Source organism: Phasianus colchicus, chromosome 1 (assembly GCF_987193195.1).
Source record: "Phasianus colchicus chromosome 1, bPhaCol1.hap1.1, whole genome shotgun sequence".
Classification (NCBI taxonomy): domain Eukaryota; kingdom Metazoa; phylum Chordata; class Aves; order Galliformes; family Phasianidae; genus Phasianus; species Phasianus colchicus.
Genome location: NC_143436.1, coordinates 23,090,375 through 23,116,402, shown reverse-complemented (window position 1 = coordinate 23,116,402; position 26,028 = coordinate 23,090,375). Strand labels below are relative to the sequence as shown.

The 26,028-nt window shown below is 37.6% G+C and overlaps 1 protein-coding gene across 2 annotated transcripts; it reads right to left on the bottom strand.

Annotated features, from left to right (window-relative positions):
* Positions 1–451: 451 nt before the first annotated feature.
* Positions 452–25,050, bottom strand: SLC13A1 (solute carrier family 13 member 1). 2 transcript variants are annotated; one of them, XM_031615930.2, is made up of 15 exons: positions 24,933–25,050; positions 23,902–24,030; positions 23,090–23,226; positions 19,655–19,842; positions 19,033–19,090; positions 18,645–18,711; positions 18,009–18,172; positions 12,388–12,507; positions 11,076–11,174; positions 10,885–10,986; positions 4,273–4,376; positions 3,323–3,432; positions 2,530–2,691; positions 990–1,127; positions 452–857 (listed from the first exon to the last, which is right to left on the bottom strand). In XM_031615930.2, exons 1-15 carry the CDS (start codon positions 25,029–25,031, stop codon positions 714–716), a joined length of 1,821 nt encoding a protein of 606 aa, XP_031471790.2. In that variant the 5' UTR covers positions 25,032–25,050; the 3' UTR covers positions 452–713. The 2 variants fall into 2 exon arrangements, with proteins under 2 accessions (XP_031471790.2, XP_089990540.1); XM_090134414.1 differs by having other exon boundaries at positions 18,009–18,169.
* Positions 25,051–26,028: the final 978 nt, after the last annotated feature.

Below are 26,028 nucleotides of genomic sequence, written 5' to 3'. Positions count from 1 at the left end.
ATGTTTATCCAGGAAAATTCTAGACAACATATACAACGACATGCTTCAATGACGTCCTGGAAGGAGGTAGATATTAAACATGTGCTTAAGTATATATTTTCCTTCCAGATTACAAGGTGCTTAACAGATAAAGTGCTTTGTTAGTGGCTACACTGCTCTTCTCCATTTTTTTGCACATTTGACTATTCTGTAAACCATATGTCCAGTTAACCCCCAAAGTTATCTTTATATCTTTTGTTTATGATCAACACCTTTTCAAACAGCATTTGAATCTAGAAAACAAAACCAGTATGCTCTTGGACAATACCCAAATGTCACCAAAGATAATAGTAAGGATAGATATATGAAATAATAAAATCTAAATCTTATTATTTCTCTACTCTGAGCATGGGGGCAAACTGCCAGTGTTTCCTTCATAAGATGAAGCTATAAACACTCAGACTAGCTCAACTAGATAGACTTCATGATATTTAACAAGTCTAGCACTCTTCCTGATTGATTATACTCTCAGACCAGATCATCGGTCCTCTGGTCTGTGAAATACAGCATTTACAGTAGTGTGGTTCTCTATTGTTGTGGTGACAAAAAGCATTTTATCTGACTCACCACATGCCAGTGGAAAAGAAAAGAAACAAAAACAGTTCAAGCCAATTCCCAGTTTCTTTGTTGTTTTTTGTTATTGTTGGGGGTTTTTGTTTGTTTGTTTGTTTGTTTTACAGCCCAGTGCTATTTGAAATAGAAATGTTTGGTGCCCAACTTGGATAAGTATAGAGATCAAATAGAGGCACTGTCCACGTCATAATTGCAAGCATAACTACAGCAACTCCGATGATGTTAATACCCAAACCAGCTTTCACCTAAAGGAGAGGAAAAAGAAAGCAAAGACTGATATCAAGACTGTGAAGAAAGTTTTTTAAATGGTAAAAATCAGATAATAATGTTGCAGAATGATGATCAGAACCCTTAAGGGTGTCTTGCTTAAAACTCACCATGTCCATTATAGTTAAATGACCATATGAAAATACAATGGCATTGGCTGGGTTTGCTACAGGAAGAAGAAATGCAAAGGAAGTACATAGTGTGGCAGGTATCAAAATAAAAAGTGGGTTCACGTGAATGGCTTCAGCCTGCAGAAAGTAAAATAAAATAGAGAGAAGTGCTGTCAGAGGATATACTTGCTAAATGAAATACATAAATACAAACTTCTCATATTAGCACAAGCAAATTGCGAACTGACAGATTAAATAGTGAAAAATAACCTTTTTCTGGTAATTCCTTTATAAAACTATAACTAGGCATGCTTCAGATGAGAAAAGGTATTTCTAACACAGGACAGTTAATGAAAAAGAGCCACAAAGATGATGAGGAGCCTAGAGTATCTCCCTATGAGGAAAGGCTGATAGACCTAGGGCTGTTCAGCCTGGAAAAAAGAAGGGGATCTTACCAATGTTTATAAATGTCTGAAGAGTGGGAGTCAAGTAAATGAGTCCTGGCTCTTTTCAGTTGTGCCCAGCAACAGGACAAGAGGCAATGGGTACAAACTGGAACACAAGATGTTCCAACTGAACATGAGAAAAAAACTTATTTACTGTGAGGGTGACAGAGCACTGACACAGGCTGCCCACAGAGGTTGTGGGGTCTTCTTCTCTTGAGATATTCAAAACTTACCTGGATGCCTTCCTGTATAACTTACTGTAGGGAATCTACTTTTGTTGGGGGGTTGGACAAGATGATCTCCAGAGGTTCCTTCCAACCCCTAGAGTTCTGTGATTCTGCAACTCTTAATTCATGCACGATTTTTCTCTAATTGCAATTAAATCACTAAGATGGAAGACTCTTGCAAAGATTTTAAGCATAGCATAAGCACTAAAAACAAAATAGTACAAGAAAGACAATTATATTGAATTGATATATAATGGCTTGGAGAGATTTGGTGAAGAGATAATTGAATTTTCTTCTATGAGTGGGAAAGAGGATTGGTATGTGTCTAGGCTGGCCGAGAGGCAATGTTATAGACTAGAAGATGACCATGGTAAGATTTGAAGTGGAAGAACTGGGTGTTTTGATAAAAATAATGATAAAAAAAGAGAAAAGGAGAGAAGAAATGAGGAGTACATCTAAAGTACATCTATTAGCCCTCTCCTCTCTTTGATGATAGCTTGACTGTTGTGGTGTTAGCCATTTTTGTCAAAGATGTGATCCTGAACTAACACTGACAGAGCTAGTCTTTTAAGTCTTTCCATTATTCTCAAATAGGAATAACAGCTTCTATTTTTGAGTGTTACACTTTTATTCTCATTTTCCTGAATTTACAGCATCTCTTGTAATGAATCCTCAACGAGCAACTCAGTGCATACTTCAACACATCAACAAAACACAGCAACAAAAAAACCTCACAAAACAAAATAAACAAACAAAAAGCATGAACTATTTTATAGAGACTTCTTAAAAACTGATTCTTTGAGCAGCTGTATTATTACGTGGATGATAAAGCACATTCTGGTTAAAAACAGCCTCTATTATACTCACCAAAGGAGACAGTATGGGCAAAAATATTGTAATGGTGGCTGGATTGCTGGCCACTTCTGTCACTGAAGTGACAATAAGACATGATATCAGGATAATCAGCCACAGAGGTAATGATCCTAGAGGGGTCAATTTATTTGCTACCCAGGCAGACAGTTTTGAAACCTGCACAAAGAATATGACAGTGTTTGTTTTACAAAACAATGAACAGTTAAAATGTATATAACAAGAATTTACTCATCTATAAATTGTGATGTATTTGTATAAGAGAGAAAAAAATCTAAAATATTTCCCAGGTTCCTACCACATGTTTTTAAGTATTTTTTTTCAAGTCACTGTTGTTGTCTAAATACTCAAGTAAACTACTTCCCATTTATTTATATTTGTACCTTTGAGAAGTTTGGAAGAAATATACTCAGAAAACTTGTAATGTGCAAACATTGGGCTTCATAACCAGAGCCTGGGAAGAAATCTGCTTGATTTACTGGAAAAGGCAGCAGTGCTCCACATAGGAATCACCTCAGAAGACTCTGGACAACTCCTACCACCATCAGGATTTAATTTAAGCAAATAATAAATAGTAATCATCACTGTGTGTAGTGTTTGAAGACAAAGAATACTTTTTTTATTTTTAACTCTGCTTTCTGAACATCTTGCATATTCACAATTATCCTGTTCAATATCACTTGTGAACAGTTTGCTAAAATAAGCCTATAATCTTGAATCCACGGCATGACTGAATTCCTTCTGATGTGGGTCATGCTAATTGCTCAGTATCATCTATAAATTGCATTACCTCACAGCCGTCTGCCAATGCAAACCCGCCACCAACAAGAATAGCAATTTCCCAGGGCATGCATGACTGAAATTCCTTCCAAGTAATCAGTGGAGTGTAACCAAAAGCAGCTAGAGAAAAACAAAACAAAACAAAATTAAAAAAAAAAAACACCAACATTTAAAAACATCTTGAAAAATACCTTGAAATAATTTCTCCAAAAAAATACTTGGGAAATATTCCGAGGCAAACTCTAACTATTGTAACTTGAAGAAAATCTTTGAGAAGAAAAACAGATACCTCCTGGTTCCTGCTCTAAACTACCTCAGCTTGACAATGACAATTACAACAGTTTCTACCAGTAGAGCATTGGCACTTCTACCTGGAAGACAGCTATGGGATATCAATAAGATTAACTTATTTAATAAAATTGTACTGTTCAGACAGATAACTGAGAAAACTCTGTTTCATTTAGTCTCATTTAGGGTCTGACCTTACTTTCCCCAGGTTTCACTGATGTCAGTATTAGAACTGAATGCATAAAGAGAACAATCCAGAAGTATACCTTAACGGAATTAAGTTCCATTTAAGGGGATAAAAATAGGAACTGACTCATTTTTCATTTTGAATTTCATAGGGTACATAAAATAAGCATAACACTTTCAAAATAAACCCAGCCCTGCCCTTTGTAGCCCTATTCAAAGCTCATAGCAGTCAATGGAAAACTGGTTTCCACTGGATTTGGAGATGTATAGGCAGCAGGACACTGCACAGCACTGGCTCTTGCTGCTCACATTGCCTGAGCGTTGCTTCAGGCTTCTTCTAGGACAGGGATGCTTTACAACTCAGTAAGGCATTATTCTGCATTGAAGCTGTACCATTAGTATTTAAGAACATTCCTTGACAAAATGCAATTAATTACATTTATGGTTCCCTTACTGTAATAGAATCCACATCAAAATATACTTAACTGCTTTCACCATTTGAAGTCCTAGTCAACGTTTTTGCTGGAATAATAAAGAAGAGGAGGCCAATCACTAAGGCCGTTGTTGAATCCGTAGCATAGCCTTTATATCTAAGTTAACAAGAGTAAACAAGAAAAAGACATGTAAGTAGATATAGCCAGGACAATAGTCTGTTATATTGTGCGTTCATGCCCAGGTTCAGGTAGTGGGCCTGCGAGGGTCTATCTGAGGAGAGGGGGGGCTGCCCCATGCCAGACACATGGGCCCAGTAGCCAAAATGGTGGCAACTCTGTGCAAGTAGATTTAAGGAAGGGCAAAGCACATCAGAGAGTGAGATGTGAAGGAAAAAAAAAGATGTGAGATACAGCCCTGTGAAAATCAAGGTCAGAAAAGGAGGAGGTGCTGCAGGTGCTGCAGCACGGATTCCCCTGCAGCCCATGGAGGAAAGCATGGTGGAGCAGAGGAAAAAAAAAATATGAAGAAAGATGAGCAGAAAGGAGCTCTTATGGACTTACTACAACCCCAATTCCCCCCAGTTCCCCCTGTGCCACTCAGAGTGGGAGGTAATGTTGTCAGGAATGAAGGAGTAAATTTGAGTCTATTATACTCATGGTGGTAACTGGTAAGGGGTATCCTTGTCATTATGTGCACTCATGAGCTCTTCCATGGCATTTTCTCCCCCTCTCTTGTTGAGAAGAGGGGCTGAGAGAGCAGCCAGGTAGGTATCTACAAGCAGGTCAAGGTCAACCTACCACATCCACAGAATTATCATGTCAGACGTCTAAATCAATCTGTTTGTGTCCTGAGGAAGTGTGTATTATTTTGTCATACAGAAATAAGCTGGAGGAGGGAAACGTTTAGTAATAGCTGGTGTTTAAACTCATTTTCATAGCTCAATGGTAAATTTAATAATTTTAATATGCTCTCAGTCCAATAGGCCTGGAGCACTGTGCCTACCCATGGAGGATGATGTTCCTGTAGCTAAGAAAAGACAGCAGAGCTTTATTATCATCCTCCTTTGTCTGTGTCCTCTGGGGTTATAGACACAAGCACCATGTTTACTTCGATAATTTCCTGTGCATGAAAACTCATTGCACCAGTTCTTAAATTGGTACAATTTCCTTCAAACTTGTACAGAGTAGCCACAAGATCAGGCAAAGTGAAGAGCTGACATCTAGGGCTGTTTTAGCACCTCCATCTGATTCTGTTACAAATTGATAGATGGTAACAAATCCCGTCTTATTTAGTCAAGACAGTCATTCAATAAAACTTTGCTGAAGAAAGTTAAACCCAACACTTTTTAAGCTCTGTATTTTTATATACTTTCTGTAAATTATTACTTTTCCAGAACCAATACATTTGTCCTCTCAGTCTCATATCATGCACCTTCCTGCAAATGCAGCTGTAATAGGTATAAGCATAGCTTCCCACAGGATTTCAGGCTTTTCATTGAATAGGAACGGTCATCCCCCATTGCAGTTTACCAATGTATAATCTAATAGTTCTTTTTGCTTCAACAGTGTTAGGGGAGATTCACAGAACCTTAATGTGCATAGCACAGTGACTCAGAGCGTTGTGAGGCACCAGCAAAGGCTGCCCAGAGGAGCTGTGGATGCCCCATCCCCGGAGGTGCTCAAGGGTGGCACCCACAGCAGGGGGTAGGCACTGGATGATCTTTGAGGTGCCTTCCAACCCAAGCCATTCTATCATTCTGTGAGTGTATGAGATCACAGCCAGTACAGCTTTAGATAACGCTGTCGCAAACAGTATCTGCCATGAAAGGTGAAGTGGCTCTCTAATACATTTTATCTCTTGTTTTCTATTGTCTGCTAGCACTGAGGATGCTTTTAAGAAAAACAATTTATTATTTTGTAATGGTATCTTACGGCAGAGGGTTCTGCTGATATGACACCTTTAGCCTAGGTCCAGGTGCACTGGGGCTAAAAAGCAGAAAATTCTTCTTCATCCTCTCCTACATTCTTTGTTGGAGTTATGAAAGAAAATAGGATTTAGACATAGACACAAATCACACTGCTACATTCTCCTCTGCAGCTTTATTCTCTCTGCATAGTTCCATTTACTCATAAAATCACAGAACAGCTGAGGGAAAGAACCTCTGGGTCCATCTGCTTCAACCCTTTCTCCAGCAGGGACACCCAGAGCAGGGTACTCACATCCATGTCCAGGTACATTTTGAAGGCATAGACTTCACAACATCTCTGGGCAACCTATGCCTTAGTCACTTATTCTCACTGTTTACAGTGTTTTCTAATGTCCAGACACTTTTGTGTTTCACTTTGTGCCTATTGTCTCTAGCCCTGTTGGTCAGTATCACTGGAAAAAGCCTGGACCCATCCTCTTTGCACTTGCAAAAGATCATATCATAGAATCATAGAATGGCCTTGGGTGAAAAGGACCTCAAAGATCATCTAATTTCAACCCCTCTGTTGTGGGCAGCATCACCAACCACTAGACCAGGCTGCCCAGAACATATATGCATTGATAAGATCCACCGGAGCCTTCACAGCTTTCTCAGATCTTCACCAAAGAAAAGCTGACTCACTCTCTGTATCTGTGCTCTTTGCTGGACTCTCTCTAGTAGCTCGATGTCTGTCTTGTACTGGGAGGCCCAGAACTGGACACGGTGCTCCAGGGTTGGCCTCATCAATAGAGGATAAGGATCACCTCCCTCAATCTCTGACAATACTTTGCCTAATGCAGCCCAAGATACTGTTGGTCTTTGCAAGGACCCCCTGGCACTTTTCTGCTGAACCACCTTCCAGCTGGGCATCCCCTAGCATATACTGATGTATGGGGTCATTTTGCCTCACGTTTAGGAATTTGCCTGCTCCTTGTGCAATTTTGTTCACAAAAATTAATTGTTCCTTATGCCATACAGTTCTGAGAAAGTCCGCTTGGGACACAAACACAATATCCTAATCTTCAGCCTTACTTTTTATGGAAACACACGTTACAGCAGACAGCAGATCTTCTATGGTAATTGAAGGTAAACATTTTTCAAAGTCCAGTTTTTCCAAGATGTAAAACAATTGCATATACAATATCTACCTGCTTGTAAAACTGCAAATCTGATTGCCATGTAAGTAAAAAATCCTCTGCTTGGTGAAAATTCAATGTTACTCTAACTGATATCATTGTAGAGAAAAGGACTGTTGGCAAAAGTACATAGTGGCCTTGTATTAGCAGAAAAGACGAGAATAAACCATAGAAAAATTGTATATACCTGCAGGCACTAATGTGAGGAAGAGTAAAGAAAGTCCAACTTGTGTGCATCAGGTGCAGCCCACTGTTGAAATTTTTATTTCTGACGAGGTTTGTAAAATGTTAGCCAAGGGCCAACTTGAAATTCATCTAATTGAAGCCAGTATCCCACAGCCTGGAATCAAGCCAGGACACGGTTGGAAACTGCTGTAGCAGAAGTAATGTGTGACCCTCGGCTGTCAACAGATGGAGAGAAAACAGGTATTTTTACCCTGCACTTCCCTCTGTAATATTCTAAACATTGATTAAATCATCCTGCTACCTTCCTCCAAAGGGAGGTAACTGGGGCTCAGGGCAGCACAGCAAAGTCTTTGATAGACTTACAAAATTTACATGAGAAAAATTAATGTATAAATGTAACATAAGTTGGAAAGGCATTGACATAGTATGGCCAACAATGCTTCTTAAAAAATAAGCTCTACTCAGTACTGATATAGCATAATCATGGATAAGAAATGCCTCATATTTCAAAAACTAGACCTTAAAAATGGAGATGATTACTTTGTTAAATATCAATCTTTCTGCTGGGTTAAAAGAAATCAGTCTGTATTTCAAAGGGGTATTCACTAGCTTGTGAGGATGAACAGAAGGGGCTGAGAACATGAACATGGGTGATAAGATTGGAGTGAATTTGTTTCTTAAAGCAAAACTTAGAGTATTCCATATAGTTTGTCAAAAAACTTGTAATGTGACAATTAAACCAGGTAATATATCCCTAAGGTACCTATCAGAAGAAGTTTTTAATCTAGCAGAAAAAGACAAGAACAGATGGCTGGAAGCTATATTCAGACATAAAACAAGGTGTAAATTTGTCTTGTTTATTTTGGCAACAGAGATGATTATCCACAAGACCAAACTCAAAGAAAGCAGTAAACTCCACAATATGAGGAACCTATATTTTTCCACCTGGAAATCAAGCCTGGTTGCTTTCTGGGAATTCATGTTCTAATAAAATAAATCTCTACCAGGCTTGACACGCTGAACTATGTATCTGCTTCAGATCTTCAGCATGCTATTACAGGTGAAGTGACAGTACTCTTTAGTTCAAGACCCTGGGAGTGTGGTGGATGCTACCTATGACCCACCCACTGGCCCAGAGGGTATTTTAGCTCTGACGTTGCAGCTTTGTTCCTTCAGTCTAATAAACAATCTCATAATAAGGCCAAAGCTCATCTGTGCAGGTGACAGAATTTCCCTGAGACAGGCTCTAGACTGGAATAAAATCCTGTGGAAAATAAGCACTGTAATAAACATAAGGGAAGAAAACATTTTGTTACAGTTTCTTCCTTGAGCATGTAATTAAGGAAGTTGTGCACATGCTTGTCGCTATATTGAAATCCAAAAGTTTTTGTGCAGAGGCATTAGTGAACATGCATGAGAAATGTAAGCCACAGCTCATGCACTGTAGAAGCCCCTTGACATTACATAGTGTGGGAATACAAGAAAAACTGTTCAGAGCAGAAGCTCTGGAGCAAGATAAATAGCAACAGAGATGAGTGCTGACTCTGTAAGGCCCTAATCTATTGATATAGGTCTTTTGCCTCTTTTTTGCTTTGTTGAAACATGATGGCTCACTCTAACTATACCTTTGTTGGCTCTCTGTATCCTAACTGGGAAGTTGTCTGTTGATCGGAAAAGTAAAACCATAAATTCTGGATTTGATGCCTATTAATGCAAATGATTGATAATTTAAAGCTATCTAGAAATAGGAAAGGCCAAAATAGTAAGAAATAATTCTTTTTTTTTTTTTTCTTCTTAAATGTTTTGTTAGGATTAACACAGGTCTTGTTTCCCCTCAGGTTACTTCACACAAATTATAAGATGATTCAGCCTTATGTGATTTGGCATGTACTTGCATTCCCTCTCAACAATAGAGGCATCCACAAAGTAACATCCCCACGCAGTAGCCACACTTATTATATATATGTTCCTCTTTTTCCCTTTCAGTGAACAGAGATAAACAGACAACTTCAAATAGGGAAAGCATAGATCTCTGGTCTGGAATAATCCATTTGAGTCATAAGGCCCAAACCTGAGAAGTTGTTTACAAGGTCTGTTTTTCAGTATCAGGAGTATTTCACTAAATGGTGCTCAACCAGCACTGAATGTTAATGCGAAGCAGAAAGGGAGGCAAAGCCAGCCTGATTGCCTAGCTGACAGATTGCTTGATTAGGTCAACACTAAAGACCCTTTAAGAATACTGTGATTCATATGGGACACTGATCATCAGTTCTATTGTCGTGATGCTGAGATGATGGAAAACCTGTTCCTTTGCAACTCTGGGTGTAACTAAAAAGTAAATCATTTTTATGCACTTCTTAATGCTATTTTTACACTAAGATGTTTTTTCACTTAATTTTAAATCTTCAAAGGTCTACAATTATTCCTTGTAATTAGAGAGAGATCCTGAATGATGGGAGAATACTTGAAGAGAGAAGGAATGATGGACGCACATGCACATGTCATTTATGGTGGAGACAAAGAAACACAAAATGGAAGTTTATCATCCAAGTCTAATTCTAGCCTTTGACTCAGTGCTGACTCTGTAAGGCCCTAAACAGCACAAAGTCCTGCTCCTCCCAGGCCTCCAACTACTTTCCACTACTCTAGAGCAAAATTCAGACCTTTGTAAAAAAAGGACAAAACCAAAATTGCAGTAATTACAGCAAGAGATCAGGAACTATTACAGTCATCACAGCATTACAGATTTATGTAAGACCAAGCAATTTCTTAGAGGAAAAAAAATGTCTAAGTGATCCTGAGAAAGGGACAGCATAAACAAGCTGCAGCAGAGGGAAAAAGAGAAAAGTAATAGCTCCTAAATAGCTCCTGCTTTTTGGCAATGATTTAACTGTGACTTTTCACAAGTTATGTATGAACAAACAGAAATTTATATTAATAGCTAGAGAGCTATCAAAGTAGAGGATGTTTGCCTGTACTCACAGAAGTTGGACTGCCAGTAATGGCAGTAGATCAAAAAATCCTAACCAAAGGTAATGTTCTTGTAACTGTAGATTTGATGAGTAAATAGGAAACAATAATATCAGTCATTATGCCTTCTCCATCACCAGATCAAGTCTAAAAGGTAGGCATAATTACTTTTAGTAGACATTTTGTTTCATCCTGCAATGTGTTTGGGACATTTCAGATGCTGAATGCATACATCTAAGAAATCACTGGAGTAGTACCTATTCTGTATATACTACTAAGGTTTTTTAAAAATTGGAATCTTTCCAAAATGTTAAAAACATTATTTTTTAATATATTGTCAAGAATATAAGGTATGCATTTAAAACACAGTGCTGCTCATGTCAGTGTATTAAAAAGATTACTTACTTTGGGAAAAGTGAAGACCATCCTGGAAAGAAACCTGGATCTCTGGTGAACCACAGCAAGGTCATTAAGATGAATAAGACAAATGTAACAATTTCTGGGTAGCTATAGCAGAAAAACAATGTGTTATATATTTTCTTCAGTTCACATTTGGATTTACTTGTTCTTGTTTGCTAATTTATAGTGTGACATACCTCATTGGTCCAAGCTTCTTGTATTCATCCTGAATCACCTTTGCTGAAGCTTCTTCTCTGGCTGTTCTTTTCTTGCCACACTTGAACATATTTTTAAAACTGGAATGTTAACAATATTGGAACAAGAATTAACAGTGTATACAGAAGAAAAAAATGTCCACTCTTTTCAGCTAGTATTAGCACTTTACAAAATAAGTTTTTCACTTTACAATGCAGTTTCTCCCATTTCATTATCACATACTAAACTGAATATATTGGAATTAATAGACAAAGTCCACTGGGAAATTGAAAGAGGCAGCAATTAAATGTGTCCTGCTATTGATTAGCCCATTTGTTTTCTCCTGTAATGGGTCTAGGACATTCCAGATATAGTACATAGGAAGGATGAAGTGTTAATCATGGGAACTAATTGAATCAATCAAATGCATAACGTATCTATGTAATGAAATTCATCCATGATTTTGCTTTACTCTGTTTTTTGATGAAAAAGTTAGTAATGTGTGAGTAGCCTGCATACTGATCAGAAGAATAGTTGCTACAAGCTATGTTTTCATTCTCACAGTGTTAACAAGAACACTAGCAAATCTGTCAAGAAAAATGAGTGCATAAATGTTCAGATGTGGAGTGGTAAGCTTGAGATGATATTACATCTGCTTAAGAGTAGGCACTCTCAGTCTTCATCTCTTGTACCATACGTAGCCATGAAGCTGTAGAAGACAAGGTCCCTATCATTAACTCTGCAGGTGTGAGTGAAATCATGGAGAATAAGGCTTTGAAGAATCAGCCAGAAAGGAATAGTCCTCCACCAAACTTTAAAAGCACAAACTTCCAAGGGAAGAAAAAGCATTCGACCAAGTATTCATTTTGGAAAAAAGGGAACTTTCTTAATTTATATTCAGAATTGTAGTCATCCACCTTATAAAGCTGGTATTGCTCAAGTATTCAAGTCAATCCCTGATTCCAGTAAGAGCAACATTCTGGATGTCTTTACCATTTTCAGGTCTTAGGCTAAAATTCATGCAATTTCCATATTCTTCTTGCACGCATGCACTACTTAATGTGTATGCTTGAAGGGAAGAGATATAATTTGCAATATGGACTTTTCATACTGGGCAGAGTAGTCAAGGATCTTTATTTTAGAGAATTATTCTTGTTTCCTCCAGTGATTCAGCTATATTAATCAGAAATGCAAAATCACTGTTGCAGAGTTATCTTTCTGTAAGCCAGTTAAACTTAGATACAATATTTGATCCTGGTACAAGATATTTTATATCATACACTTTCAGCTTTATTGATTATAACATCTACTTACTCAAATCCAAGAAAAAGCCACTGGAGCCAGACCCAGCACAGCAGCAGAATAACAACTGCGATGGGGATAGAAAAGACAAACCAAGATCCAAAATTGATGCACTGGCAACCTGGATAACGTCTGGATTAAAGTGAAAAAGAAAAACCCAAACCACATTTAGTTCAGTTTGGCAAGAAATAAAGACCTGTGAGAAGTACCAGAAAGCCCTGCTGCACGAGAGTTCTTTTGGTTGGCAGCTGCCTTTAGCATGAGGTGGCCTCTGGTGTCATCTTCCTTCACCCTCCCATTCTGTTCCTGATCATCATAACTACTACAGGACCTGGCCCTGCAGCTGTGCCACAGTTATTTAAGCATCCGATCAGCAACAGGTCTGTGCATCTTCCTCTGATCTAGGTGTATCTCACCTGCGTTGAGGAGGCAAGGAAGAGCCACTCACAGTATTAAGGGCCTTTGGGACTGCAAAGAAACAGAACTTGAAAAAAATTGTTCTCTGAAAGGAGACTTTTAACACAAGCAAATATATTTAAGTTAACAGGCTTTGATAAACTTTGAAGAGAGCAGTAGAGACAACACTGAGATATTTATTATTAAAGGTTCCACAGGAGATTAAAATCTCATTAGAAACAAATGTATTTCTACTGCTTTCCAGGAGAGGTGGAGAATGCTGATTTGTCAGGTGGATTGTTTCTGAAGTTGCGTTGTCTCTATGAGGCTGCCATCATCTACTGTTTACAGATGTGCATCTAACAACCAGAGATCTTCCTGCCACGTGTATTTAAAAAGAAAGAGTAATGGGCTTAAGTTTTCTGAAATAAATACATCTACGCTTTAAAGAGATAGATGCCAGATAGGCAAAAAGGGCAGTTAAATTAATTGTGCGTTTGTTGGCCAATTTACTCTTTGAACAGAGTTTTCTCCATCTTTGAGCCCCTCCAGCTCTGCGGAGAGAGTTTTCTGCTAAAAGTAAGAAAATTCTAGTCTTCTTCCTTGGTGCAAAAATTGGATAAAAGGGAAAAAACAATGTCCAGAAGGAGGCTGCAATGACTATTTCCAATTATTATCCAATCTTTTGTACTTCATGCCTTGCCAGAAGAAAAGGAATTGTGATGGCCACAGAAGTCACTAAGGTGATAAATACTGATTACATATGTTACCTCATGTGTTGCACAATTCTTAAGACTTATCTGTATTTTTATGATGTTCACATACATTGCAATTAAAGTGGTAGTTGAGACAGAAGTAAAAGTCACATGCACTTCTTGAGATGGATGTTCTAAATTCCAACTGTACATAGCGCTGAGATAGTGAAACTTGAAAAGACATAAGGCTATTATATACAATTTACTGATTACATGGCGATTTAGCTTTTATTACATAACTAGCCACATCTATTTCTGAATGTACGAATTCCAAGATAGGAAAATATTGACATCAGCACTGCAGTGTTCTAGCATTTAATCACTTGCTAAGCTTTATGATCTAATGTCCTCAATAATGTGTGATATAACTTACAGAACAACAAGCTCTTGAAAATTTTATCCTAACAAGTTAATTTCTTTATAAAATGTTAATCTACAGTGGTCAGATTTCACAAGAACTGAATATCTTTAAGCATTTATAGTAATCTTAATTAAGTTATCTAATCTTCATTTTGATAGCAAATATTCCTGGGGTAGATTGGTTAAAAAAGTATATATTACATAGCACTGGCGGGATTATCTGTTACAGTTAGATTACAGGTCTTGCTTGAGGCAAGGATGGAGAACACACACTGAACTCATTTCATTGTAGGATTTGCTCTTCTTCAAGCACAGGAGAATGTAGTTTTCTCCATGATTCTATATTTTCTGGTGACTATTTCACTCTGAAACCTTCTCTCAGTCTTCCTCTGCCTCTGCTGCTAGGACCCCTGGCGCCACTCTGATATGGCCCAGCTGCACACCTTGACTTGTAGCTCAGGAAAAACTGCTTGGTCATGTAAAAGAGCCGTGAGAAAGTCCATACAGCAAGATAAGATAGATAAAACTGCAGCTATAAGCTATCTGACAGACTGCAACAATCTGAATAACTCCAGAGGAAAAACACCTCTAGGGAAAAGGATAAAATAATAAACAGCATTAAAATATGGAGTCAGAAAAAGGGACAAAAGATCTGTTCAGAAAGAAATGAGGTCCAACCTATCTCATTCTCCTGGCAAATAAAAGTTTCTGGGTGTCTTATGGAAGTGATGAGCAGACTAATACTTAGCTGTTTAATGGGCACCTTCTCAGTATCACAGTCAATATTATGTGTCTCTATGCATGCAATTAAAGAATGAATAGAGTGACCCTTGAGCATCAGTAACAATTCTTTCTTGAAAGGGAGCCCTTATGGCATGGGTGTCCAACCTTTTGGCTTGTATGGGCCACACTGTGTGAAGGGGAATTATCTAGGGCTGCATCTACAAAAGCTGCTCTGAAGGTACTGCTTCCTATTTATTTCCTTGGAAACTACAACAGATACAAAGAGCACAATAACACTATCTATTAGCCACAAAATGCTCTTTTACAGCATAGTCATCACCATCAGCTGTGCATTTTCACTAGTGATGAACAAGAGTCTGCATGCTGCACTCGTAAATTTCTGAACCAGAGGACGCAACCCACTGTTGCCGTCACCACTGCTGAAATGCACCATCCACCACTTCACTGTGCTCACATCCACTGTTTAGTCTCCATCAACATTCAGAAGCATCAGTGAATATCAGTGGGCATCATATTTTTCCACATGGAGGAGTTTAATGACACACCTCTGTTTCATACGCACTTCCATGTTAGACATCATTTTGTCAGACTGCCCCTGTGCTGCCATCTCTCACACGACAACAACATCTAATGGGATATTGGTGGGAAGGTTCAACCTCTGCTGCTGTACCACCAACATCCACCTCAGATATCCTGGGCTGACATCATACAACAGGAAGCATTACTTTTGGAGAAGCCTTTATAAAATATATACTATAGTAAATGTACATAAGAAACAAATCATATTTTAATTTTTAATGTTTGTTGTTAGAACATATACAAAAGAGAGCAAAAAAACCATAAAACCAGTGAGAAATGTGACCCTGTTTTTGTGAAACTACTGCACTGGGCTGGTTTGATGGCAGTGACTGCCATTCTCAGTGAGCTCTCAAATTGTTCATCAAAGCTTTTCAATGAAATATTACTCTTCCTGTACTTAATTCTGGGGAATACTCACTGAAAAAATGCATCCGGCCAAAAGCCATGACATGAGTGAGGAATGACTGTGAAGTAAGGGGTACTTCTCTCTGGTAACAGAGAGATTATGAAAATCTGGTAAAGTGATACAGCCAGATTTTGGACTGCAACTCTATACATTTCATTTGAAAATTGCAAGTAATGTATTTATGTTGGAGACATAAACAGAGTCACAAATAAACCAAAAAATTCATTTTTTTTTTTTTTCAAGCTTGAAACCTATTCTCCAATTCTTCTATCAAAACCTAAAGGATGGCTGCACATTTTTCACTGTTCACAGGACTGTGTTTACTCAGTGTATCAAAATCCATAAACTTGTTTGCCATCACTTGAGTTAGCACCGCACGGCACTCTGTGCCCCGGTTTCAGCCCAGATGGAGCTAACAGCACACTGTTTGGTTGGTGCTGGGCTGCTGCCACGATGAAGAGGCAGCAGAGGGCAGGTCACAGTGTGAGCCTTGCCAGGCTGCACACGGCCCATGGTCTGCAGGTTGGACAAGCCTGCCTTATGGAGTTGGTCTCACTGACAGGGATGCTTACCGTTGCATCAACATTGCCACTGTGTGCTTCTGCCACGTAGAAAATGGCTTAATAGCATGTTCTAAGTTAGATCAGGCTGAGAATTCTCAGCAAAGAATGGGCTTCAGCCCTTACACAGATATACTACCTTCCTCTTCATCTTTTCATGTGATTAATGAAAATGAGGGAGGGGGGAGAACAGTGAACACTGATTGTAGCCTACTTCATACTAAAATCAGGAATATAGAGAGAATATAGAATTTCCTGGTGTTTTGTCACTGAATAGAAAATGTTAGAGCATCTTGGTGTGTACAGCTCTCTTGCTGCATTGTCTTTCTTATGATGCTTATGAATTATTGTCCTTATGATGCTTATGATGCATAAAAATGGACTGCAAATGTGTCCAAGTCACACTAATGGGTCAATTCCCACTTCATTCAGGACATAAATACAATTGAGACCTCGTAGGAGAGGGGTGCAAGACAGTTAAATAGAAAAAATATTTGCACAGTGAGACGGTAGATACAGCTTAAGTTAAGGATAAGGCTCAGTGGTTGTGTAAAGATTAAACAAAAACCTGGGGGGTGTGTGACACTGGATTACACACAGTGCTCCATGTACACCCTATATTCCTAGAAGAGAATGAAGACCCAGGCAGAGAACAACAATCTGCTTATTTTTTCTTGGAGAAGTTAATAACAGTTAAGACAAACTGGAAAAATAACAGCTGCAAGCCAGTTTGTGTCAAGTTCCCTACGACTCTGGGCAAATGAACAAGAGCAGTTCTTAACCCTAGCAATCAATTCTGGATTCTGCTGGGCTGGTGAGTATGAAGCCAGCTTGAACCAGAAATGATTGTATGTTTAAAAGTTTAAGTCTGAAGACTTATAATGCCACAGTCTGCCCTGTTTCTTTGCCCCCCTCCCCACCCCCAAACAGACAATTTCAATATTGTTTCTCTTGCTGTCTGCACCAGACCTTCTCATAGCACAGACAGATTTACAGACCATACTTCAGTTCTCTTTAGAAGTTTGTTGAAGCCAAATTTAATCAATTCACAGAAGACAGTCTGGAAAAAAACCTGTCAATGACTTGTCTCTCAGTGTTTTGCTGTCCTTAATACAAAAATTGGGCAGAGGTTAATAACAAGATTGTTGTTTGGTCTTTTTTTTTCCCCGTATGTTAAAGTTGTAATGCTTCTGACAATAAGTAGTGGAATAATAATTTTTAAAAAGCAGTTAAATAAGATGTTGTTTTTTCAAAACATCTGCCAATTGTAATTTCAAATAGTTTTGCAGAGAAAAGTAATGTTAAAAAAAAGATCTAAAACCAAGGTGTCCAATTGAATATCAAGTTTCGGATTGGTTTGAAATCATTTGCTTTTTCTTTGATTGACAGAACTAAATTCCTCATTTCAGCAATGCACTGAGCATGGCCTTCTGAAAGTCTCCTAATACGTTTTGCTAAGTGGGCCTGAACTCAGCTCCTGCTCTACTTAGAAATGAGTAACATTCTTAGATAGTGTCTGTCATACTCATGGTAAGGTAATGCCTTCATCTCTTTTGCATACTATTCAAAGAGCAGAGTACCACTCAACCAACGAACGGCCATCTTTTCTGTGCCTGTATTGGGTGATCACTTACAGGCTTTCCCAGTGTAAGTGAAATACAACCACATAATCTCTTTAACAAAAATAATGAAAAGAAAGTAATAGGATAAAGTACTATGAAATCAAAGGGTAAAGTTTCTAATGCATTTTAGGGGAGCCATGTGAGAGCTCAGGAAAGAATAGTTAAAATTCTGGATTAAGAAGAATACAAATAATTTAATATAGTCTCTTACGTATTGAAGTGCTCAGCAAAAATCAAATTAGTCGATGTTCCTGTGATTGTTGTCAACCCTCCAATGGTAGCAGAATAAGCAATACATAAGCACATCACTTTGAAAATCCCACTGTATTTGTCCTCTCTGCTTTTTCTCCCTGTTTCAGCAGGTGGTAGGTTCTGCTTAGTAAGAATATAATAATAATAATCAAGCACAAAAATAGGACTCAAAATGTCCCAGAACAGTCTATTTCCTGGTAATATAGCCATATGCTGTGTGGTTTGGTTTGCTATTACTACAGTACTCTACTACAGTTATTCATGCAAAGAAATAGAGAGTCAAATCCTGAAGTCTTTTGCCTGATCTGCCTCACTCTTTTATGCAGGTACTTCTTTTATATATACTTTATACTTCTTTTATATATAGCAAAGTCTGTTTATTGATTGATTTAATTAGGTAAAATACACCTGGAGCACAAAATCACTAGTGAAATAAATAAATAAGCAACTGAATGTATATGTGTATCTACACACATATATACTGTTCACATAAAATTAACTTAATCGATAGCAGTGCTACGTTAGACAGAATGAGATTTGGGTTAAAACCAATTTGTACAGACTAGCAGCATAAAAATAAAGACAGTTTAAGTACCTGTTCCTTTTCTTTTTCATTTTCCTTTTCAATTGTGCACACAGTACTCCCCATATCGTTGTCATATCTGGAAAAGCAAAGGTTTTTAATAACCAGATATTCTATGATGGTTGCTTTGAAAGTAATGCCTCCTATTTTATTATGTCAGCTCACAACATCAGAGGCAGATGTTGGCATACAGGCTCTTGTTCATCAGTGGTGAAAAGTACAGTAATGGTGTCTAAATTGAAAAACAATTTTTAGTAGCTGAGAATTTGGTCTATCAGTGTTACTGCGCTTTTTGTATCTGTTGTAGTTTCCGTGGAAATATATAGGAGACATTACTTTCAGTCTGATCAATGTACTTAGAAGAATTCTTAAAAGAGAATTTAGGAAATGAATAACCTACCCATTCACTTGCTTTCTTTTCTCTTTCCAGTCACTGTTTTCACTTTGTCCTATATTTTCTGTAAGACATTGATAGGAAAAACAAATAAGTGCTTAAGGATACAAAACTGGAACATCTCCCTCAGCATGTCTCACTCCATGCAAGTTTTTATCATCACGTGAATAAATTTCAAGTGCAAAACAGTTTCTACATGACTCCTATTACCCTAGAGTCTCAATCTTCTAATGACGAGAAATCTTCTCCTAAATTTTAATTCAACTCTTTAGTTTAGATTTATTTGTTCTTCCAACATTATCCTCAAGTTGAAAGAGACCTTTTCTCTTGCAAACACTTAACCTCCAGTGTATTTATATTCTGTAGTCATAATTTTTACCAGACTTAGTTTTACTAGTCTGGGAAAGCCACCCTTTTGTCTCCTCCTCTCCTGCTGTATTCTGCACTTGGTCAGTCTGAATTCAGCTTGGTGAATGGGAGAGGGCTCATACACAGCAATCAAAGAGATGTCTTTCAACAAAACACATAATGATGCTATTATTTCCCTAGCCGTCCAACGTCATTTAAAAGGTGTTTCAGCATGCTGCAGAGTGAGAGTGGGCAAACAAAACCTGCCCTGCATGTCTACCGTCTAGCTCCAGTGCCAGGTTAGTGGAGCCATTGGAGCAGGACATCTCCAGCATGTCAGCTTCTGCTTCAGCTCGGGTGATCTGCTGAGCTACAGCCTCCACAATTGGCATCACCATGGCAGCAGCTGAAGTGTTGCTGAGCCACATTGACAAGAAACCACAGCTAACCATGAAGCCCAGAGTAAGCCTGGAAGAGGAGAAAAGAGTCTGTTACTGTTATAACAACATCTCCCATCACCACTCTGTTTAGTGTAGATGGAAATCTTTTTCAACAGAAAGCTTGAGTTTACAAAACAATAAGCATCTTGTACAACTTGTACATCTTGTACATCTTACAAACATAAGCATCTTGTAATTTACCTCTGTGGAAACTGATGAATTAGAATGATTTTGATCAAATACATTTTTTCTCTGAAACATATTTAGTAACATGAGTCAAATATATTTATAAAAGGAAATGGAAGCAATAATGTTTATTCACAGAATGATACTCTGTACAAATCATCTCTGAAGAAAGATCATCATGCGTATCACAAGCTCAAATTAAAGTTAAAATGGCTAAATTAGTGCTATTAGTGCTGTATTGTGAAGGCTGGCTTAAAACTCTGGGTTTATCCCTTAGGGTCAGCCCTCTGGATACCAGTACAGATGTTGTAGGGAGAAGTATTAGCACTTTAGTAGGTGGTACTTAGTTCTTAATCCAGTCCCAAGACAGCTATAGGGATTATTTGTGCTTCAATAAATGTTATATTAAAAAAGGAAGCAAAGGTCATTTTAAGTCTCAGTCTTGTCTTGGCTCAGCTTGTGCTATATAAACTTCAAAATAAGAACTGCATTTTACTAGAGTGTCTCTAGTTTTATACAAAAAAAAAAACAAAACAAAAACAAAAACAAACATTCCATGTCATATCTGGTGAAGTTTGGTTAAATTTAAAATATAGACCACATTGTCATTTTTAATGCATCTCTCGGAGTTGTAAATGAGAGTACTTCTCCTGACTTTCCATCCCAAAGTGTTGGCAGTGTCATTAGAATCCTGCCACGAATCACCACAGTAAGACAGCAACCAATAGTGAGGGACTGTGGTGTCACAGCAGTTTCTGAGAACTCTGTGCAATTTGCAAAGCTCCTTGCTAGATTAAAAACCTTCCCAAAGGCTGTCTGTACAGGATTTTGTACAGAAATAATGTAAGCAATGCATTATTACCTAAAAACAGTTTTCAAAATGCCTCTCATAACTCTCCATTTCAGCTATTAAACTTGTTTGTTCCTCAGTAGGAATACAAAAAGTTCAGTACCTTTACACCCTGTCTTTTCTCTATGCACTTTTAGTTGCTTAATGATGAAACAAGCTGCAGATCTGCAACTGGTGCACCTAATTAACAGACTGTCAGTGATAATGTGAATCCTACTAACTTTATTCAGCTTTCAGTTAGGTTCTCAGATGAAAGCTGGGTAAGAATTTTGTTTTCAGGAGAAAGATCTGTGTAAAAAACACCGGTCAGGATAAGTATAGTGGGTATAAATATGATTTTAGAACAACTCGAAAAACACTTTAAAACAAAAGCAAACAAAACATTCAGTAACATCTGGTTTTGAAGATGTTTTCAAAACATCATAAATTTCCAACATCTGATGGATTGATGGTTGAGCGACCATTTTGTATAGAAGTGTGGTGCACACTGAAACAGATTTAAAAATAATAAAATATATCTTAACCTGTTAACCCACATTTTTTTCTAGATTAGTCTTGCTGAGAGTTTATAAAAGATATTCTGCACAAAACCTTAGATAATAACTTCACTGATGCTCAACTCTGGTGTATAATGCACAACCAGTGTTCTAGTGCTAATCCACACTGGGTTGCAGAAGTGTTACCTGTTAATCTGCTGACCAGATAGCATAGCTCACATGATGAAAAGCCTTTAGGGACTCCTGCTGCCCTACACCCAACACTGCATCCTCCATATCCTCTGCTATAGAAGCCTCCTGCAATGACATCTCCATCCTGGGCTGGATGCACCAGTGAGCACAGGCTGGGTGGGGGTTCTCTCTTATGTCAGTGCAAAAAGAAAAGTATGCAGCACTTTGCATGGGCACACTGCTAACAAGCAACAGATGCCAAGACACAGGAAGATCCTCTCCTTTAGTAATCACCTTATCATAATCTTTATCATAATTAGGAAACCTGAGATAGGGAGGATGCTGCTTTCTCAGGGCTACAAACTGGAACTGCTGCAGGTTTCCTCAGCAGCTGGACGCAGATATCAGGGTCCACAGTGAGATCATCAGCAGTGCTCAGCACACCACCTACTTGTGTTCTCCTTTTCAAGATCTGAACCAAAAGGTGGGAATTTAGGATTGATCAAAAAGAGAGTGTAAAGTAATTAAACCAGAATAGCTCAAGAATAGAACTAATGTCATACAGTTGAATAAGAATGTAAAAATTATTAAAAGAAAAACAACAAAACAAAACACAAAGTTACTAGCTGTCAAAAGATGTGGGAAAAATCAAAATACGTGTGGTAGTTAAAATTAGGAGAGACTAAGTAACAATGGAATAGAAATACACTAGTATTTCTAAGAAGTGTTATTACATCACCCAAGAGGCACTTCATGTTTTAGAACCAGCTTTCTACTTTTCTGACTTTTTAGTTCCCATCACTTTCTGTTTCCTGACAAGGAATCATAAGCGTTGTTTGCTCTGGGAAATCTTCTCCAAAGCCTCACTGATGTGCTGCCAGACGAGTCAGGGTGCCTAAAGTTTTCCTGGGTGCTTGTAAAGCAAGAAAAGTTTTCACTTCATAAAATACATATATGCTGATAGCAAGTCAGTAGAGTGTGTAATTTCATTTCCCTCATCACCTCATCCAGCAGAGAAAGTTCCTATTCCTTTGATAATGTCTTCACAAGTAGACAAAAACTAAAGAAAACAAAACAAAAAACTAAACCAAAAAACCATAGAGACATTGCATTGGGTGCATTTTTCATTTGCCACCTTGATTTTCATGACTTTTTTTTCATTTCTTGAATGATTTTTGTTATTTGTGAAGCTTCCAGAATTTTGCAAGTAGTACTTAAATATAGATGAATAATAATCATAGCACAGATATTTGGTTAGGCACCAGGTATGCACAAACCATCATTAAGACACAGAACCCTTACATTATTCACAGACTCATCAGGTTTTTGTTCAGAAAGATCCTTATAACAAACAAAATCACTATAGGGAACTTTCAGTGTTGCAATTAGTATTTCAGTGAAATAATAAAAATGTCACCTACAAATCAATCATATCATTTCAAATATCTACTTTGTTTCAGTAGAAAGGAGAGGCTGGATTACTACTGCAGAATGAGCAATATGCAATTATTTCTGGAATTCATAGCTTTCAACAAGAATGATTGTCCTTCAGGACACTGCTTAGCACGTACCATGCAGGGTTCACACCCACCAACATCACCATTTTTAAAGCCACTCTTTTGTGGAAATTCCATTTTTCTATTGATGTTGCCAAACAAATCACTCCCATCAGCAATAGATGAAAGTCTTTAAAATAAGCAGATGCCACCTGAAATAATAATAAAAAAAAATCAAAAAGTTCTTTGTAAATTAAATGGTGACTTTCTATTAGTATTTAATATTACCATTTCAATACAGACTTATATTGAAATGCACATGGAAAAAGGATTACTGGTTTAAACTTAGACAGTTGAATTTCATTAAAGCTCTTAATTTCATTTAATCTAAATAATGGTGCGTTAAGATTCATAATGCTAAAACCTAATGAAAAGCAAGACTTGTGCTAAACATCTTAAGATTGTCAGTCACATCTAACATACAATCCAGCCAATGAAGTGCTACCAATCCAACAGATAAAGGAACAGTTTTAAACGTAGAAATTTACAATATGATCATCTGTGGTGTCATCTCTTTGACATGAAGATGGATACTCAGCATTTTGAACTTGGAGTTTTTATTGTATCCTTCTGTATCACTTCTGTAGCATTAAAGATATTTTACTTCTATCTAGCATTTTCTTACTGTCTGGCATCTACTGAATAACAATATAGAAAAAAATATTAAAAACAAAGATGAACAAGTCCTGAGGACAAAGTATGTGAGCTTGAGGTAGGCCTAGTGAGACTGGCACTTATCAAATCTATGCATTAACCCGTCAGGTTCTTTCTTCAGACATTTTGACATTGAAATCTTTAGTATGACAGGGAAAAAAAAAAAAGCTTACCTCTTTGGATCCCATTATACCAAACAATGGGAACATAAAGGCAGGGAGCAGAGCTGAAACAGCCAGAGGCAAAGCTTCTGTGAGCCAAAAGATGGCAACTACAAACAGTGTGTATGCACATTCTGCTTCCTAGAATACAAAAAGCACCAATAAGCACAAGTTCACCCAGGAAAAAAATCACAATTGCACTAAGTCTGGCTATGTCAGCTGAGAGGTTACCTGGACCTGTAATGGGTATGACTTAAGGGAGTTGGATTCAGGGTACATTCCTGCTACTGGTAATCTTGCTAAGGTATGAAACTGTCTGTAACTAGTTTTAAAGAATGTCTTGAGAGTCAGTAAAATTACTTAAATTCCACCTCTTATGAAAGAGCAGAAAGACAGCTGCTTTTCAAGCCTAATTAACCATGTAGGTAATTCTGGAGTCTTCTCTGACAATTAAAGTTGCATGCAGAATGCCACATTTAAACATCTTGGAGTATCTGCAGTCAATAATAGGGCAAATTTTGGCTCCACTGTCGTCAATGAGATTTTGTCATCAGTATCAATAATGTGAGGATAACGTCTAATATGAAAATCAGAGAAAATTTCTCAAATCATTCATTCCAGTCATTTGCTATCATAAAACACAATATATGATGAACTTAACAAAATACATAATCAAATGAAAAAGTAATTGCATCTGTCAATTCAACTCCACTGTCAAACATACAGAGCTGTTTAAAAGTGGCCAAAACCTAATGGTAAGGACAGGATTGTCAAGGGAGTTTAGGTGAAGTTAAATAAGAAAAGCATTTCCTAAACAAGAAAAAAAAAAATAATTCAGAACTTCATACAACCAGTATGGAATCTTAGATTAAACCTGTTGCCTTCTGTGTATTTCTATGAAAATATTCTGAGCTGACCAAAGAAACAAACTAACAAAACAAGAAGCCCACAATGCAAACAATGAAGTAATTCTGAAAAGATCTGAGAATCTCAGGGTTTACATAGCAGTGCAAAATAATTACCTCTCACAGCTGGTCACTTACTTTGGTTTTGATGATAAGTGGGAGTGGAAGTAAAAGCAGTGGGGTGAGGACAATGAGCAAAAACCTTCGGTAGACCAGGAGATATTTAAGAATCTTCATGGCTGATGGCTGGTGCTGAACTTTCCTGAAGAAACTGCTGAAAAGATAGGTCTGACTTTAAATAGCTAACTCTGATTAATATTTTTCCAAACTATCACCTTTAGCCATTGCTAAAGTGGACCAGTAAAACAAGTTAAAATTAAATCTTGCTCTTGATGGTCTTAGTGACTTTATTAACAGTAGGTTGATAAGATAAGTGTTCATCATAAACCAAGGCTAGTTGCCTCTCTCCTCATGACTTTCTCCCTGTGCCCTTCCTCATAACAAGTCTATGTAATTGGAACAGGTCTTAGGCAACTATATAACCAAACATTTCAGGTGTTCTCGGAGTCAATGCTGGCTTCTTTGGGAAATCAAAACACCTAATATATATAGAATATGTGTTCAGGAACAATTGTGTCATGATGTGAAAACTTATGTAAGATAATTTTGCTGGACAGAATTAAGAATATTCGTCTCCATGTTTGGAGGTTTTCAGAACTTGAGAGGACAAGGTCCTAAGCATCCTGACCTCACTTTGAACTTGGTTTTGCTTTGAAAAAATACTTAGACTGTATGAGTCCCAGATGCACATTTCAGCCTTAATCTTTCTATCGATTCTATCTTTTCAGAATTTGAAATACATGAGAACAATAGCTTCTCTCTGTCTTGTTTGTCAAGAGGCATGTGATTGTTTGTTTTTCTCATCTACTTTTATTTGGGGAAAAATAGGATAAAACGTTCCATGTATATCACTTAAAACTTTGAAGAATTATGAGAATGGTAGAACTCTCAAGACAATAAAAAATGAGTACAACCTATTGTTTGATTTTCCAGTTTTCAGTAAAAGAAACTTAGTACAGTGTTTGTTATACAACAGAATAGCATCAAATATAGAAGAAAAGATAGGAAAGAGGTTTGCACACACTGTCTATGGGTGAAGATCAAAAGGGGAACAACACACTGTTTCATGCTCAGGATCTAAAGTGAAGTCGAAGACTGAAAGTGGAGGCATGAA

Coding starts and splice junctions, on each gene's coding strand:
- SLC13A1 (XM_031615930.2), bottom strand. CDS start 25,031: ATGAAGATTCTTAAATATCTCCTGGTCTACCGAAGGTTTTTGCTCATT. Junction 11,175..12,387: donor TGGCTTTTTCTTGGATTTGA/GTAAGTAGATGT, acceptor TTAACATTCCAG/TTTTAAAAATATGTTCAAGT. Junction 3,433..4,272: donor GACTTCAAATGGTGAAAGCA/GTTAAGTATATT, acceptor GTTTTTCTCTAG/CTGCTTTTGGTTACACTCCA.